Source organism: Notolabrus celidotus, chromosome 15 (genome assembly GCF_009762535.1).
Source record: "Notolabrus celidotus isolate fNotCel1 chromosome 15, fNotCel1.pri, whole genome shotgun sequence".
NCBI classification, from domain to species: Eukaryota; Metazoa; Chordata; class Actinopteri; order Labriformes; family Labridae; genus Notolabrus; species Notolabrus celidotus.
Genome location: NC_048286.1, coordinates 15064017 through 15082099, shown reverse-complemented (window position 1 = coordinate 15082099; position 18083 = coordinate 15064017). Strand labels below are relative to the sequence as shown.

General features: G+C 41.0%; 2 protein-coding genes across 3 annotated transcripts; one reads left to right on the top strand and one right to left on the bottom strand.

Moving 5' to 3' along the window:
* Positions 1-4: 4 nt before the first annotated feature.
* Positions 5-5635, bottom strand: LOC117827050 (alanine aminotransferase 2-like). Its single transcript, XM_034703506.1, has 12 exons — positions 5201-5635; positions 3709-3864; positions 3536-3625; positions 3121-3229; positions 1824-1957; positions 1495-1738; positions 1331-1410; positions 1103-1239; positions 791-965; positions 545-700; positions 322-434; positions 5-156 (listed from the first exon to the last, which is right to left on the bottom strand). The coding sequence occupies exons 2-12, from the start codon at positions 3811-3813 to the stop codon at positions 66-68; spliced, it is 1434 nt and encodes a 477-aa protein (XP_034559397.1). The 5' UTR covers positions 3814-3864; positions 5201-5635; the 3' UTR covers positions 5-65.
* Positions 5198-17335, top strand: sharpin (SHANK-associated RH domain interacting protein). Of its 2 annotated transcripts, none has more exons than XM_034703507.1 (9): positions 5198-5677; positions 11953-12127; positions 12876-12980; positions 13079-13220; positions 13319-13409; positions 13492-13777; positions 14308-14411; positions 16269-16370; positions 16472-17335. In XM_034703507.1, the coding sequence occupies exons 1-9, from the start codon at positions 5414-5416 to the stop codon at positions 16520-16522; spliced, it is 1320 nt and encodes a 439-aa protein (XP_034559398.1). In that variant the 5' UTR covers positions 5198-5413; the 3' UTR covers positions 16523-17335. The 2 variants fall into 2 exon arrangements, with proteins under 2 accessions (XP_034559398.1, XP_034559399.1); XM_034703508.1 differs by having other exon boundaries at positions 5200-5677; positions 16272-16370.
* The last annotated feature ends 748 nt before the right edge of the window (positions 17336-18083 follow it).

Below are 18083 nucleotides of genomic sequence, written 5' to 3'. Positions count from 1 at the left end.
TCAAATGTCTTTTATTGTTTGTCATGAATAATTACTACAGAATATGAGGAAAAAGAAGTCCCACTTTAATAAACATCTCTCATAAACTGCACGTGAAAGCTGCTAATGCGTTGCAGAACTTCCTCCATCGTTTCCTGAGGACTCATTATGCAGAATCTGCAGAGAAAAGAAAGGGTTGAAGTTCCCATTGGTAGCATTTTCCAACTAGTGCACACAGTTACATTTCAAGTTCCATGATATGCAACTCTAGCTGTAGATCTGACTACATACCCTGAACATCTTTTGGAAAGAGAACATCTTGATTTTTCTACTTTTATTTACCTGATGTGATGGGTGCCCTCCTCTTGTCCGTACTCACACCCAGGAAGCACTAACACACCAGCCTCCTCCAGCAATCTCATGCAGTAAAATGTATCTGGTTGCATTCCCTTTTCCTAAAATGAACAAAAAGAAAACATCTTAAATTATTATAGAGCAACACAGCAGAATGTGTCATTTTCATTGATAATGATGCTCTGCTTTTAGATTTTATAAATAGTGAAACCTCTGCTTTCTGAATGGCTCTGGGTGGCAGTAACAGCCTTGGGAACGCAAATGAGCCCCCCTCCACAGGCTGGCAGCAGAAACCCGGCAGGCTGTTTAAAACTTCCCAGACTCTCTTAGCGTTATGAAGCAGAGCCACCCTGATATGCTCTGTTTCCTGTAGAAAAGAGAGGGAAATTCAGGGTTTGAAAAATGATCACACTTTTGATGTAAAGCTTATTAAAAGCAGGCATATTTGTGGTTCCACCGTGTGATAAAGTGGGTATGAGGGATCTCCTGGTTGTGGAGGGTTGATCATCAGGTCCAGGGCGAACTGACCCAACACGGGCGCACAGGTGTCCATGGAAAACAGAGTGTGGATGGGTTTCATAACAGCAGGGTCCAGATTTACCAGCTCCACATATCCACCACGCAGACCACACCTGGTAGAGAAGAAACAAAGAGTCTGATTGTAAGCTATCTTTGGCTTCTGATTGTAACATATTATCTTCATCAGTCATGGGAATTTTTCTGTTTTTCTCCGATATGTTTTTTTCTTAAGCTGGAAAAAAAGACCTACTCTGCCATGAAGCCTTTCGATGCTGAGTGGAAAGACGCCATCTCCACTGTGTCTGAAAGAGGAGGACCCATCTCTGCAAGAACCCTCTTATAGGAGACAAACTCACTGTTTTCTCCATAAATCAAGTCCTGATAGACCTGTGGACAAAATGCACAAGAAATCCAGGCTTTTTCAAACACGTTTCACAATGTTTCCTTATAATGCCTGAAAATGCTTTTCAACATCCACCTCATCAGCCAGAAGGAAGATCCTCTTGTCAGACACAAACCGGATCACCTCCTGCATTGATTTCCTGCTTTGAACCTGACCTGTAGGTATCAAAACCACCTAGTGAGCTCAATCTCTGACTCAACAACATGCTGACATTTAGTCCTATGATGTTGTTTTCATACCTGAGGGGTTTCCAGGGTTGGTGATGTACAGAGCTACAGGGTTACACAACCCCTTTGCAGAATCCAGAGCACGTTGGAGCTCCTCCACCTGCAGCTGCCAGCCCTGCTCCTCACTCAGGTAGTAGGGGACAATAACTCCTCCCAGACCCACGATGGATGAAGTGGTGGTGACGTGGCTCGGCACTGGGGTCAGCACTCCTGTTTTGGGTGAGCTCTCACTGTTTATTAAGACCTTCAGAATGTTCTGGTAAGCACAGGAGAAACGTTAGGTAAGCTTGAAGATAATCTGCAGAGAGCAGTGACAGTATGTCTGTATCAGAGACTGTTACCATGATGGACCACTGTGATCCTGGACTTATGTAGATGTTTTCAGGGGAACACGGGACCCCTCCATCTCGCCTTGTTACGAATTCAGAGATTCTTTGGACTATCTCAGGTATACCCCCTGTAGCTGTGTAAGAGCCTGAAGAACACAAAGATACACACTGAGAGCTGGGATGACACAAGAGAGCAGGATGACCTTGTGTATTAACTGATTGTCTTATTTTCTATACTTATTCTTTACATTTCATAACACCATATAGGGTGTGTATAACACATATACCGCTTGAATACTGTACATAAAAACCTGTGTATATCCGTCAATTTGTATATACATTGTACACATCAGATAAACAATATTTACACTTTTACACTAACCATGATTTCATAATGTTCTCTTTTCTCTCCCTAAAATAATGCTACCTTTAATTGTTAAAGTCTAGTTGTCTTTCTAATTCATTTAATTCCAATCAACAAGCATACTTTCAAATCTTCAAGTTTTTTCTTTTTTTTTTCTTCTTATTTTAACTCTAAATTTAAAAAAAAAAATGTACTCTGAAGCTGAAGGTAAAAGACCAAAAAGTAAGTTTCATGTAACCCATTGTCCCAAATTCCAAATATAGTTGATCATAATATGTTTAACTTCCAAAACACACTGAATTTTCACATTTAGGAACATATCACAATCAGATATTCGACCTTAGTAATCATAACATAACTAAAGTAATTAATGAATATACTTTCAATCACAAAAGCGTAAAATAAAGAAACAACAAAAAGTTTGATAAATTCTTGAAGGGTTAATTAACAGAAATAACAAAAAACATATAATAATTCTACTGCCTCATCGAGGATGTTGACTGAGTTTAATCAGAAATGTTAAAAATATAAAATGGTACTCTGTAAGATATGTAAAAGATTACAGCACAAACTTTTCCAGGACCTTTCAGGACAATGATAATCAGTTTTCATGGAAAGTGTTTTGTTAACTGAGGGTTTAAAACCTGAATCTGTGATTTAGAGTAATTTCTACAAACAGGTCAAGATTATAATTCATTTTCAATGGAAAGGGAGGAACAAACAAACACCTTGCAGCCATTAAAGCATCACAAAGCCTCGAGCAGAGCCATAGACTATGATTCTTGTGGAGAGAGATACTTAAAAATTGGGAAAATAAACAAAACAAATCAAAAAATTGGTGTGATTACATTAAAGGTCAGCAGAGAAGTATGAACTCTTCTGACTTTAAATTTGACTGAGCGACATTTTAACATGTTGTTTTCACACATCATGAACAGCCCTTACCTACACTCCCTCCTGCACAATCCCCGAGCAGCTTCTGAGCTCTTTGCCTCGCATCCACTGGAAGTTTGTTGCTGTTCACAAGCTGAGGATACAGACATGCTGCCAGGACCTGGAAAATAAGATAATGAGATTTTTTGGCTAAGTGTTTACGTAGGCCAAGTTTTTATCACAGAAATATTAAGCCTAAAAAATAGCAACAAAGGCAAATACAGAAGGAAAAGCAGTTTTCAATCAAAAAATAAGAAAACAAGCATTTTTATTGAAGACTCATGGAGTGCAAAACATGGCATGTCCTAAATGTACAGTGCCATAGACATAGTACCAAAACTAGCACAATATCAATGCATTATGGCAATGAAGTTCAGATGTAAATAAATGAATAGTAAATTAGTATTACTCGTGTAATTGTTTTTACCTGTCGGATGAATGACAAAGGCTTCAGACCTGACATGTGCAGGTCTCCCATGGACACATTGAGCACCTCTTTGTACGGCTTTCTCACTCCCTGCAGATGGTTAGATTTAAAGCACAGATATCAGAAAACACAAAACAAGAAGAAAAACTGTCTATGATTTTTCATTTCTTTACCTGTCTGAGCTCTTCCTTTATCAGGCTTAGTAGTCTGGCCAGGATTTCATACTCCAATGGCTTTATGTTCTTTACATTCTGACTGATCTCCTGCAGAACAGACATCTCTCTAACTTCTCCTCACCTCTATCAGACCAGCAGCTCTGTTGAACTGAGCTAGGCAGAGCAGTGTGTCTCTAGCAAACCTGCCGAAGGATTTCTCATTAAAACTACAAACAGGTGCATATTTTCCTGCCAAAGTGTGACATCATTCTACATCTTGACTAAAGCACCGACCTAAAAAAAAATTGACTTCTTTGTTAAGTATTAACCTCTAGGCCTGACTCAGCATGTCACTGGCTGAAATTAGTGTGGCTACTTAAGATTCAGACTCCCTTGTTGAAATAGTTTGTGATCATGAATATCCTACAAAGATTTAAATAAGCACATTAGTCTGATCAATAGCTGGTATTGAAATGTTTATAGGAGGGGCACAGAGCGTAATAAAGGAAAGTAAGTTTTAGATTAAAGTTATGACAGTAGATTAAATGTGTTGCATAAAACCTGTGATGAACATATTATTTGTTTGAACTTGTACTAAATATCATTAAATACTATGGTGTTATTTTTTACTTGGTTGCAAATAGAGATTAGTTTTATTCCTTCATTAAAGGAAATTACTTATAGCTCTCACATAACTGGCACATAGCAAACAGATCAAATCACTTCAGCTCCAAAGCCCCTCCTCTGGCCTCAAGTTAGTCATTCATGACCCTGTTATAAGCTTAATGATATGTAGACAGTCACTGGAACAGCACAATATCGGTTTCAGAATAGCCTTTATAGTAGTAGGTAAACAGGGCTGAATGTATTGTTTTATGAGAAGTATATCAAGGAGGACTGGTTTCACTCAGTTGGTAGGGCAGGAGGTCCTAGTCCTTGTCACACTGGTCCTATAAATTCCCAGTCCTGACATAATGTGGTGCATCTCCCCACATTTCTTGCCTCTCTTTCAAGATGTCCCATCCATTAAGTTGAACCCCCCAAAATTAACTTACTTTATCAGCCTTTTAAAAACAGGCATATCAGTAATTTTCCGTATTATAAAAGTTAAAATGTTTAAAATATGTGTACATGATTACAGGGGCAGATCCATGGCTTCCCCTGCAATTTACTTCGCCACCCTAGAATGTTACTTCTTGCAGTTAAAAAGGTCTAGATAACTATATATGTATAAGTTATATTTAAATGTTGGTTGAACTTTGTGATTGTGTCATTTATGATATTTAATTTTCTATATTTTATTTGTCATCATTGATACCCTAATTTAAATATGTAATCATAAAATTTTATCCAACCGTGACTTTTTCATTGCCATGAAAAGTTTTAATTCGTCACATTTTTCACTTCTTCAATAATTAACAAAACCTTTGTCAAGCATTTTAATCTCTGCTTTATGTGATGTCCATGTTTCACTGCGATGTTTCTCTACGGACATAAATAAGAGAGGTACCGCGGTACTTCCTGTTTTGGTTTTCTGTCGCTCCGTGCCTGCCTGGGTCGGGTCGATATGGAAGAATTCTCGGGGCGTGGAGACACCCACAGTCTCCCCGTGAAGATTCGCGGTTTCTGCGGACTCTTATAAACCTGAACTGAAGCAGCGGGCAGTAGTAACACCTGCCGCGGGGCTCCATACACCCTCACACCGCCTCTGAGTGCCCGCGACATGGCACTCAGCTCGGGAGGCTGGGCTCCTCCAGCCCCGGTCTCTGCATCATCCCAGCAGGCTGCATGCGGTGGGCCAGGGTTCACGGCTTGCTGCAGCACTGTTTTGATGTCAGTACGGGTCTCTGTGTGTCATTCCGGGATCCGGCCCCTGTGTCTCCCTGGGGTCGGCAGCGAGGCTCTGCGGCTGCAGCTAAGCATGGACCCGAGCCGGGCCGGAGAGTTCCGACTGGCGCTGCGAGATACTAGCGGAAACCGCAGTGTGGTGAGATGTCACACACACACACACACACGTACACCTGTGTGTACGGAGCTTCTGTTGTCGTTACCCGCTCTGTGATGATTGTGACCAACAATATACTGAATGAGGTTTTATTTGAACACCAGCATGGGCCCGTACACGCCATTTTACTGGAAGCTCTCAGAGCCAGCAAATGCAGGATCAGGAATCAGAACTATACCAGTATTTAATGAATACATGCGGATTTATACATAACACAACCCCATAATCTCTCCTGGGAGTAAAACAATCTGCAGTTGTAGACATCAACATGGTGTAGATCAGCACTGAAGCTTTCTCTCTTAGCTTCTTAACTTAACTCATTTGGCTGAACTCTCCTTGGTAAGCATTAAACAAACAGGAAACCTGAATTAGACGAAAAGCCTTTGTTTGCAAAACTCTATGAAAGGAAGTTTTGTAGTTTCACTTTCAATTCAATTCTTCCTGTAGCCACTAAACTTTAAAGTTCATCGACATCGTCAGGGAAAGTATTTTAGTAGGTCATGGTTTTGAACAGATGCAGTTATACTCTGAGCTGTCAGCCCAACTTACCAAAAACTACAACTTTTTTCACTCTTGTGTTTGTCATTAGTAACATGACAAGCTTGTAATCCCGTGCAATTAAAGTATCACACTGTGTCTCTGTGTTACTCTCTTTCAAACTAATACTTAAAGGCAGAGTAGAGGGTTGCTGTTCCAGTAAGTGATCATTTTCTTTACCAGATAATAGCGACAGCATGAGACCTGAGGAAAAATGTTAAAAATTAAGTGATGTGGACTTTCTAGATACCTTAAGCTGCATCTTCTCTGTAACATCCACAGGCACAGTACAACAAATGAGGGTATCATAGAATTAATGAATATTTTCCCTAAGTTAAAAAGTCAAAATATAACATGTTATATACTAATTACATGTGGACTTAAATGTTTCAAGCATATTTCTTTTTCCATTTCCATAATTATGGACTACATACAGCTAAAAAATATATATATTTTTCAAAGTTGTATTTTTGGGGCTTTTTCGCCTTTATTTGACAGGACAGCTGAAGAGAGACAGGAAATGTGGGTAGCAGAGAGCGGGGGAAGACATACAGGAAACGGTCACGGCCAGGAATCAAACCGGCGCCCCCTGCGACAAGGACTGTAGTCTCTGTATGTGGGGCGCTTAGACTGCTAGGCCACCAGTGCCCCCTAAAAGATATTTTAAAAAGTAGAGCTCAGAATATGAGAGTATTTCATTGCAAACTTGAGTAAATTGCTATTCAAACAGTATAAATGGCATGCATCTTTTAGCCTAGTTCAGTACACGAAATCACAATCCAGGGGAAGACTACTGAGTGGGCAGTTGTCCAGCAGACGATCATTGACACCCTCAACAAGGAGGGTTGGCTTCAGAAGGTCATTGCTGAGAAGGCTTGCTGTTCCTACAGTGCTGTATAGAAGTGTATTGATGGAAAGGTGATTGGAGGGAATAGTGTGGTAAGAAAAGGTGCACAAGCAACAAGGGTGAGTGCAGATAAGTTGATTCAAGAACTTGGGAGAGCTTCATAAGGATAGGACTGAGGCTGGTGTCGGTGCATCAAGAGCCACCACACACAGACGCCTTCAGGATAGGGGCTACAACTGAACCTGAGACAATGTCAGACGCATGGCTAAAGAGAAGATAACTGGACTGTTGCTCAGTGGTCTAACATCTAGGGATGCACCAAAAATTCGGCCGAAAATGGCCCAAAAGTGCATTTTTGGTTTTCGTCCAAAAGACTTTTATCACCGAAACAACATGACCGAAACAGAATGTTGTGATGACGAAGGAAAAACTGCGGCCAGTACTCGCTTGTCTGGATAAGGATAACTTTGAGCTCTTTTAACCCAGTGTGTTCAAACTGCTATACAAACTAGCTTCAAGTGTCTGCTAATAAATGTCCTAGAAAATGCCTGTGCAACACAAACAGAAAATACATGGCTTAATCGCAAATACAAGGAGTTAAATGTTACAACTATCCCCGGCCTCCCTACTAATAATTGGCATAATAATTTATTTCAGTGTTTCGGTTTTTCGGCCTTGGTTTCCTTGTTTTCGGTTTCGGCCGAGAATTTTCATTTCGGTGCATCCTTACTAAAATCCTCTTTTAATTAGAAACTCAAGGTCCTAGAATTTAAAGGAAGAATGGTACGGCTCACAATCTAAGGTGTTTAAAGTCCAATGTGAAGTTTCAACAGTGTGATGACTTGGGGACTTAGCACCTGCCCACAGCGCCAAAACTACTCCCAAATAGTTTGCATGATATTACTGAGCTTCACTGGGCAGCTGACTTGCCTGACTTGAACCCTGTAGAGAATCTGTGGGACAGTGATCAAACAGGAGGTGAGAAACACTTGACCCAGAGATACAGACCAGCTGAAAGCTGCTGTCAAAAGAACCTGAGCTTCAGTAACACCTCAGCTGTGCCGCAGGCTGATCGGCTACATGCCACTCCACACTGAGGCAGTAATTCATGGTAAAGAGCCTCAACCAAGCTTTGAGTATACAAACAAACATACCGTTAAGATGTCGGACCTGGTCTGTGTTGTGATTGATCCTAAGAAATATTTTAACAGTTTGGGACACTGGGTTCAGATTTCTAGGATCTACAAGCCAAAATCATCAAAATTAAAACAAAAAAGGCATGAAATATTTCACTTAACGTTTAACGAATATAGAATTTATGAAAGTTGAATAATTTTAAAAAAAAAAGAACTTTTTCACAATGTTCGTATTTTATTAGATGCACCTGAAGGTATCCTTGAGGAAGCTTTTCAAAGAGAGATGAAGAGAGTGGTGTCATTTGTACTTATGAATAAAGACAATTACATAATAACACAGATATAAATTACATGTGGATAGGAAGTGGTGGGTGTGATGGGAAGTGTTGGTACCACACACAGTATCCACTTTTAACCCATGCACAAAGATAACCAGGTGTATGAATCTACTATGAATACCTTACCACCACTTCATCTTACCCTTAGCTTCTACAAGGCTTTACATTTATAAAGCAACAACAAGCAATAGAGAGTACATCTTTATTCAACAGCTGTTTTATCTCACTCCTAATCAGTAGGATTAACCTTCTTCTTTACTGTTAACTCTAGATAACCTCAGAGCTTGTCTCTGACCAAACCTGAGCTGATTGAAGAGGGCCTGCTTTGTAGAGCGGAGCTTGATGAGCTGAGTTTGAGATGGAGGATATGGATATGCCATGGGACATAATACCTTTAGATTTCTCTTCATAGATACTGCTCCTCTGTCTGGGCAGTAGGATTGATCTGTGGGCCGTAAGTCCACCTGAAGCCAGTGTGGCTCTAATAGATTATACCCCTAAAATTAGCCTTAATTCTGCAAATTCAGTTCGTGATTAAAATAAGAGATATTTAAGTGTATTTTCTTAGAAGTGTATACAAATATTATATAATGATATATCTTTCTCATGGTAATTGGATGGGAAAAGCCATTTAAGTCATTAGCATCACATGACTGTTAAATAGTTATAAATATACAGTTAGCAGCAGATACGTCAAAGTAGCTTTTAAGCCTAACGCACTACACTGGAGCAATACTCCAGATATATCACCACCATTATTCTCCCCTAGAAAAAACACTCAGGATGACAAGCAGGAGGAAGTATCATTAAACATTTCATGTATATTACCCGTAATGCATAGCATCTATCATTAGACCTTCTGTGCCAGTAACATGTAAACATCCCAAGCAGCAAACCTCCGGTCTAAAAATATGAGTCCAATACGGAAGTGTTAAAAACTGCAGTTTATGGAGGGTCCGCTTGAGGCTGGCTCCGGAAGTACCAGAAACCACATAAACACAAAATTACTAAAAAGCCGATCTTTACAGCAGAAATAAACATGTTTACAGTCTGGTACAAAAGACGAGTGTAGTCTGGATAGCTCATGTCTCGATCGGCTCGAATTGTACGGGGGGGTGAATTAGGTACCCTCGGGGGACGTCACTGATTGGACTGAGGGTACCTACTTCTTCCGGTTTGGTTAATGGCGTAGTGTTTTCTGAATTGCCGTTGTGATTTGCACTTCAGGGACACCGTACCAAACAGCTACAACATGCCCATCTTTCAGTCAAATCAGCCCCACCTCTAAAAATATAACAGCTCCTTATTGCGCACAACTCTTAGTCTTAATGTAATCGAGCTGTTCCGAATAAAGACATGACGTGTCGAACCAACTGTTTTTGTATCAGGTTGGAAACGTGTTTAATTCTGCTGTCAAAGTTCTGCTTTGCTTTGTAGCGGACGCCCGAGGCACTGCAGTGTTTTCACACTTCTGCATCAACGTCATTTTTCAACCCTGGAGGATGCTGCTTTGTTTAAAACTCAAGACCTCTGAGTTGACAGATTTCCTCTAGCGTGTCAAAACACCAATTCTCACAGGTTTAGTGATGCTCTCTGTGACGTTTTCACTGACCCTTATAAGTAAAATGAGATGAGTGCACCTTTAATTAACATGAATAATCACTTGTATATAGATGGTTTGGTGAGTGTTGGTGTCTGTGCTGCAGAGTGTGTGGGTTTAGCGTTGTTAAACTGTTTTCCCAGTTATGACACGATGAGAGAACACTGGGATCCTTTGAATGTTTCAACTCTGATGGAATTATGCATCAATATTTTCACACAGTCATTCATGTTTCTTCTTAAACCACCAGAGCACATTTTGGATTTGATGCCCTTCACTGAGCAGCTTCCATTGATCACACTGAACTCTTTCCAACCTGATTTTGAACTATCAAGTGATTAATCAGCAACTAACCAAGTTAAATTATGGTTCCACAAATCTCTAGTTATAAGGTCACAACAGTGCTGCATGCCTCAGAGGCTGAAGGACAAGTTTCAGCATGAGGACAAGGCCTCTCCTCTCCCTCAGTATCATGGGTCATTACTGTCAATAGCCACATCTGTCCTCACTGTAGACTCACATACTCCATCATGCCTGAAGCTGACCCTCCATTGCACTTTGCCTTTTTCACCTCATCCAAACTTTTCTCCAAAATCTTTCCTTTGTTTGTTGAGTTCACTCTGTGCAGTCTCCCGAAAAACCCGACACGCTCCGAATCGCCTTTTCATCTCTGCAGAATCTCAGTCAGACAGATTCTCCCCTGACGACGGAGAGGCTTCTTGATTTGCACGGTTTTCCCTTTGATCCCGGCTTCTTTTAGCTCGGCTGTCTGGGCTGGCAGACTCCGCACACAGTTTTTGCAGAGTGTATATATATATATATATATATATATATATATATACACACACACACACACACACACACACGAACACACACACACACACGCACGCACACACACACACACACACACACGCTGTAAAAAGGCAAATCCCTCCACAACAGACTGCAGCGCCCTAATGATTCCCTCTGTCGCAGCAGTGAATGTTAAACAGCAGATTATGTTTTTAAACTCTGTTCTGCAAAACTCGCTCATTTATTCTCTGTCAGAAAGACACTTTTACTTTCTCTCTCCACAGTTTTCAGGGAATCATTTCTTTTTTTATTCTATAATCACGTTGTGAGTGATTTACATTTTGTACCCTCGTTTTGTTCTTTAATTTCACCATGTAAGGCCTATTCAGCAGCTCGTATAGAGCATTTAGAAACGGTTGTTAGCAGTGTTGTACAATGATTGTTTTTGTGAATGCACAGCGCTGCCTCAATTAGCTAAATCACTGCATGTGACTTTTCTTACTTACACTCAAACTAAAGAAACACTGCTTTAGAGCCAAAAACGATGAGACACGGCGACTGTGATCCTTGTTGAGTCAATCAACATTCCTGTTGACTCACTCAACAAGGATCAGTTTATATCGCATCATCTGCCAGCTGTTCCAAAAAAACTTTGTCAAATATCCAACTGCCCTTTTTCTGAAATGACACTTTGCCATTGAATCAAACAATTTTGGACTTTGTACTGCTGATCTGACAAAACAATCCTACTCTTAACATTCTAAAGACCATTTTTCACCAATACTTTTCCACTTCACAGAGGTAATGATAGTTAGAAGCAAAAACAGCAGATAGCTTCAACTCAATCTGAGTTTTTTCTCTCTCAAATCAATGAAACTAAAGATTCTTCCTCTTATTTTGTGTCAAAAAAATAAAAGGAATTTCATACTTTCTTGAAAAAGAGCCCTGAAGAGTGACTATCCTTCATACACTGATTTTTCTTTTCTTTGTTTTCTTTTACCTCAAAGTTCATTGCAGAGTTCGACCTTCGCTTGGTGCAGTATGAGGTCAAATCTTCACGCTGTCATGAGATGCGTCTGGCTACTCCGCCCCACGATTGCATCCGCTTCAACTTCCGCTGTGACCGAGAAGCCGAGGAGTGGGCCACCGTGGTGATGTCATCACTGAGGGAGGCACATAGAGGTGGGTTTAACCAGTGTGTTACTCTATACTCCCTACCTGCTTTGTCTGCTACGACCGATGTTTCCTAGAACAAGTGTTGAGACCATAGCACTGAGTTTTAGAACAATCTGACAATCTTTAATACACACGCTGATTTTAAACACAAAGTTGTTTTATTGAAATTCAATGTGCTAAGTTGCTTTTAGTTTTAATATCTGTGAGTGTTGATCTGTTTGAGCGTGCATGAGCATTTGGAGGTTGAGTTGCATCATCTAAACTTTTGTGTTTTATTCCTATCACTGTTTAACAGCCCTGTCTGCCTCTGTGCTGTTAACCATACTGTGAAGTGAAACAATTGAGAAATAGAGCACAACAGCTTGTCATGTAGGATAAATCAAGTTTTGAAACATACTGAAAGACTAATTTTTTACCTGCTGGGAAAGTCAAACTTTGGAGGACTAACTGATGCAATAAAGTGTGAAATGACCTTAAGATACCTTAAGATGTTAGTCAAGGGGGACTCAAAGTAAAACAACCTGGCATTTAGACATAACTCTGAGCTGAAAGTAGTCATCAAGGCTGTAGCTCAGAGGATGTGACAGCAATATTTGAAAATCTTTCAAGGTAGGTATTTGCTGCAAACTTAAATAGGTTTAGACCTGAAAGTCACATGAACAGACAACTAACTGGAGCCATGATAATAACCATTATGTAAGTGTTTGTTGACATCACACTTTTCTAAAAAAGTGCCTTGTTTCTCCTCTGACAGTCGCAAATATCAACACATGTGAATCAGACGGAAGACAAAGTAACACAACACCAGCAGCAGCGGCAGCTTCAGAGCAGTGGAGCTCAGCCTCACTGCCGCTCACTGGTGGGTATCACTGTTCCCTGTCATGTTTCCCCTCCGTCCCCACTCAGAACTTGCTCTAAAAACGTCAGTTCTGATTGCTGTGCCTCTTTTGTTTTCAGAGGAGTTATGCTTAGAGCTCGCCAAGGCAATCGAGGCAGGGGACACCCAGGTGGCTTCACAGCACGCCGCGGCTCTGGCTCGGCAGAAAGCAGTGCTGACAGTACAACTGTCTGAGAAGAACTATGCTGACGGAGAGATCAGGTTAGAGAGGAGAAGTTCTGAGGATTCAGTTTGAGGGGGTTTGAATGATCTGTCTTCCAGATTTTGCTGCAGCTTACGGTGATGTTTCTGTGTTGCAGTCTATCGGTAGTCGTGGAGGATGTCTCGTCATCGTGTTGTGTCACAGTTAAAGTCTTTCCTTACATGACGGTGGCTGCACTCAAGCAACAGGTTAGTTTTGTGTCAGTTACTCAATAACTTAAGGAGTGCAGTGACTATTCCTTCGCCAACTCCTTTGACCTTTGTCCTCTAGGTGTTCCTCGAGTACGGTTTCCATCCTCGCGTGCAGCGCTGGGTGATCGGTCAGTGCTTGTGCACCGAGCCGAGGTCACTGGCCTCCTACGGGGTGCAGAAAGACGGCGATACAGCGTACCTTTACCTGATCTCTGCCCGACAAGCTCGCATCACCCGCCAGCTGTTCCAGCAGGACCTGGAGAGCGCCCTCCTTGCTCCGCCCCTCCCGCCAGGCAACGGCCCCACCGCACAAGACTGGAGGGGCTACAACACCCTGCCCTCCAGGCTAACCCACAACAAACAGGGTGAGTTTAACACACATAGATGCAGTGTTACAGATTACACTTGTTTCTCCTAACCCTTGCCAGAACAGCTTCTCAACTCAGAAACTGGGACCATCCGATGAGCACATGAATGCAGCATCAGTCTCCAGATGTTATTGCTGCTGATCAAATAGAATAGAGACACAATGTACCTTTTAACATGTGGTCATGTGTGGTGATGTGAGGCCTTCAGAGACTTCAGTCGGCCTGTTCCTGCAAAAGATTCACACTTTACAGCGCACTAGTACACGGAGGTCTGAGAACCTTAGAAAATAATCAATATGGTTTTCTTTACAGCATTGTTCGACAGCCTCTAAAACTTGATTCATTGTTAATCCCAAGTGAATGTAAACGCTTAACCTTGCAGTCATTGATCAGTCGCAACCTCTGTGTGCTGGAGTGCAGCATAAACACCAGAAAAATACTTCCCGATACTTTGTGACTCTTTGTAAACAGCGTATTCAGTTAGTGGAAGCATCACTTCATGAACTCTTCTCTTATGTTCACCTCAGGGAGCACAAGTGGAGGGAACGACAGAACAGGTGACATCAAAGATGTTCTTGACATTGAGAATCTGCAGCTGAATGATCACACCAACAAAGCCAGTAAAACACAGGTATGCAAGCAGTCTGGTAGAAAATAATAGACACCATAAAAGTGAATTATGAGTCATAGCTGGAGTGAGGGTGAATCTAACTTCAGCTTGTGTTTCCACAATGAAATCTGGGATGCTCTTTCTTATGTCTATGTGTGCCGAATTGTAGCTCACAGGTTGCATTCAGAATCAGGACGTTTTGACTTCCCTGCGGGATTCGATGTTTCTAATATAAAGTTATATCTGCAACATTTACGTACTTCAAATGTCTGTGAAGGTTCTCAGTCATCCAGGTTATGGTAATTCAAAGCTTGATCCAAAAAGGCAACTGGACTTGTGATCATGTGACCCAAACAACCTATAGACGATCGAAGAACTAGACAACCCTCAGCAACTAGGCCAACGACCCCCTTTGACAACCATAAGCATACTGATGACTCCTAGAGACTTATATTTACTGAAGACCCTCAGAGGAGAGGTGAAACGTCTTCAAGATTTTCTACCAAGTCTAGTTCTCTTTCCAAATCAAGTTTTTAACATAATCCAAATATTCATTTTTTGCCTTCGAAGGAAAATACATTTTCACTCTGAGCTTTTTTAAGGGAATACAATTTATATTCAATTCATATGCAACTATGCATACTTAAATCGCTTCCAGTAGGGATGCACTGATCCTACTTTTTAGGTCCTGATACCGATATCTATACCTGGGCTTTGGTATCTGCCGATACCGATACTAGCCGATCCGATCCAGGTATTGATTTAACAATCTCTGTTCCTTAATGTGAGGATAGAATCGTGTTTTGGCAACTTCAGGCTTTTCTGACTTTGTAAACCAAAATAAAATGAACATTTTAAACTGACAGTATCATTATTCAAGAGATTATAAATGTGTACCAGCAGTTTGGTGAGTTAATCTTCATAACCAACAGATATTACAATTCAACTGTAAACCTCAGCAGTGGATAAGAGGAATTACATATTCTGTATAAAAAATCTGCTTCAAATGAGAAAATAAAAAATATGTCAACATAGTGTTTCCCACAGAAGACGCACATGGTTATTGTAAACACAGAAAAGCATGGAACTGAGATGAATAGATCTACCATATGGATCGGCACTATATATCGGCCCCTTGTCACTGATATCCGATCTAGCTTTTTGTATCCGATCTAGCTGATATCCAATACCAGGATCGGATCGGTGCATCCCTAGTTTCCAGCCTTATAAACAATTTCCATGTTGGTGTGTTAAAAAATAAAAGATCTAGGGTTATGTAAAGTCTGGAAAATTGTCATGTTCATATTTAGAGACCCATTCCTCCATCTATGGAGAAATGTCTCCAAGTGAGGCAATTTTTCTTAATCTCTTGCACACAAAATGTCAGTGATTAGAGAGTGCACGCTGGTGACTCATGCTATACTCTCTTTCCTCAGAAGGGGGCAGTAACATGCCAAAAGATTTCTTGCAAAGCACCAAAGACAGAAGGAAACTGCAGACAAGATTATATGTGTTAAAATTAATGGTACATCAAAAATGAAACGGTGTAAAGAGAAAGAAATGATGACTGTGGCTCAAGAGTAAACAAACTGTTAAAGCAAATGACTAAAGAAGGCAGCTTCAATTCCAGAGTCAGAGATACAAGTACTGTTGGATGACAAACATGCATATCTTTTGCAGATTTGGTTGCCAACAGTAATTAATTTGTACTCATCGTAGTAACTTTACTTGTGAGTCTTTAAGGAGTTACTTTCACACTTTGCAACCTCAACTTGAAAGAAGCTAAAAGTATGAACAGATGGAAAAAAAGTGTCTGAACTTTGTCTGACTTTGAGTAAAAGTTTAAAGTTTTAATAGTTTCAACTCTCATCCCCTCAGCAGACAGAGTGGGCTTGTCCCTCATGCACTTTCATCAACAAGCCATCACGTCCCGGCTGTGAAATCTGCGCTACAGCCAGACCTGACACACACATCCATCAGGTACGGCACAATCCCTCAGTCAGTCAATACTTTCTGTACTTCTCTTCATGTCCACTCCCTCCAATGACAGCCTCCTCATGTCTTTCTGTTCTCTCACAAAGGAGAAAGGGAGGAGGGAGGACCGAGGAGAGTCTGGACTAAGCAGCAGCTGACTGCCCATCATCGCTGTGTGGTCGCCGTGTCTCATCTCACTCACACACACATAATCATGCATACACACATACACACACACACACACACACACACACACACACACACACACACACACACGCAGAGGAGATGCCAAATCTGCCTCTTACATGTTGACAAATACTCACACAAAGCCTGTCAAGTGCACTGAGAGTCCTCTGACAGCTGTCTGGCTACTGATGACCGGAGCGTTTGAAGCACTGTAGCATGACGCAGAACCGCACTGGCCGAGGATCAGACATCGAACTGCAGACACAGAGCGTCAGATTTCTATGGACATGACCATGACATACATTTGGACTGACCTCTTTGTTATTTATTTTACAGGATGTGTGTGTGTGCGTGGTGCAAACACAGACGGCCTGATATTTATTTAAGGGGGAGACAGACGTGATGTAAGTTCTTGAGTCTTTTGATTGCAGCTGAAAAAAAAGAGGGACTTTCAGTTCATACTAACTGTGAAGTGAGAGAAAAGGTTGAAGCCTTGTGCAATCCCCTGCTCTGTGTCAGTCATCTGTTGGTTCCAAAGTCACGTGGAAAGCCGAGCAGAGACGGTGTGTCACGTTTACAGGGTGGTCAAGTGCTTTTATTTTTTTATATCATTGTATTTAGTGTTTTATTTTTAACAGGATGCATTGAGTAATTGATGTACATTTTAGCAGTTGATCTAATTTTACTCAGTTTCCTCACAGCTGTGACAGCAATGGAATGACCTGTTTTCAGTACATAATACTGTAAAAAAAATGCATTACCTGAATAAACATACAGAAACTAAAGTAACGTTTGTTATTGTTATTTATATATCAGAACATTGTTTATGTGTGACACCTAGGCTCATAAATAACTTTCCATGCAGAAATGAAGGAGTAGCTTACGCCCCCTGTACTTGGAGCCTGCATGTGAAACCTTGGGGAGTTGGTGGGACTGAAAGTTAGCAGTGGCATTAGCAAAGCAAAGCTAGAGACTGGGCATCTTGCAGCCTAAATAGACCGCCTAAGGGAGGATACTTTGTCTGGTGATAGTGAGAATGATGCACATGTGAAAGTAGTGCAGCTCAGGCTGCCTGCATGAAGTGTCTTGCAGACGTTGTTCCATTTTTCATGTTACCTTTTGTGCAGCGTGATTCAACTGAAAGCTCCTGTGAGGTTTTTAAGTGGTTATGTCGCAGACTGGAATAAAATCTGTCACCTGTGTGATCTTCTAAAGCAAACAATACTACCAGTGACAACCTAGATTAATTTATAGAGTTATTTCTAATGCTTGTAAAACTTGCTGTCAGGGAGGTTACTGACAAAGAAGTTTACTGCATGCTGTAGAAACTAGGGATGTTCCAAGGTGCAGAGGTAGAGCCAGGCTATTTTGATGGGGGTGGCCAAACTGATGCACTGACTTTTGAAAGGGTCTGCATGAAGTTTATGTACACACACATATATACTACTGCATCAAGATCATTAATTTACCATTTCTATCTCCTAATAATAATCATTTTTACTTAGACTAGTAACATTGAAGTATCCAAAAGGT

What these genes read in the sequence shown, in the direction of transcription:
- LOC117827050 (XM_034703506.1), bottom strand. Translation starts at nt 3,813, where the DNA reads ATGTCTGTTCTGCAGGAGATCAGTCAGAATGTAAAGAACATAAAGCCA. An exon ending in TAAAGGAAGAGCTCAGACAG is followed by an intron (nt 3,626 to 3,708) that starts GTAAAGAAATGA and finishes AACCATCTGCAG; the next exon opens with GGAGTGAGAAAGCCGTACAA. An exon ending in TCTTCCTTCTGGCTGATGAG is followed by an intron (nt 1,240 to 1,330) that starts GTGGATGTTGAA and finishes TTTTGTCCACAG; the next exon opens with GTCTATCAGGACTTGATTTA.
- sharpin (XM_034703507.1), top strand. Translation starts at nt 5,414, where the DNA reads ATGGCACTCAGCTCGGGAGGCTGGGCTCCTCCAGCCCCGGTCTCTGCA. An exon ending in TGGCTGCACTCAAGCAACAG is followed by an intron (nt 13,410 to 13,491) that starts GTTAGTTTTGTG and finishes TTTGTCCTCTAG; the next exon opens with GTGTTCCTCGAGTACGGTTT. An exon ending in ACAAAGCCAGTAAAACACAG is followed by an intron (nt 14,412 to 16,268) that starts GTATGCAAGCAG and finishes TCATCCCCTCAG; the next exon opens with CAGACAGAGTGGGCTTGTCC.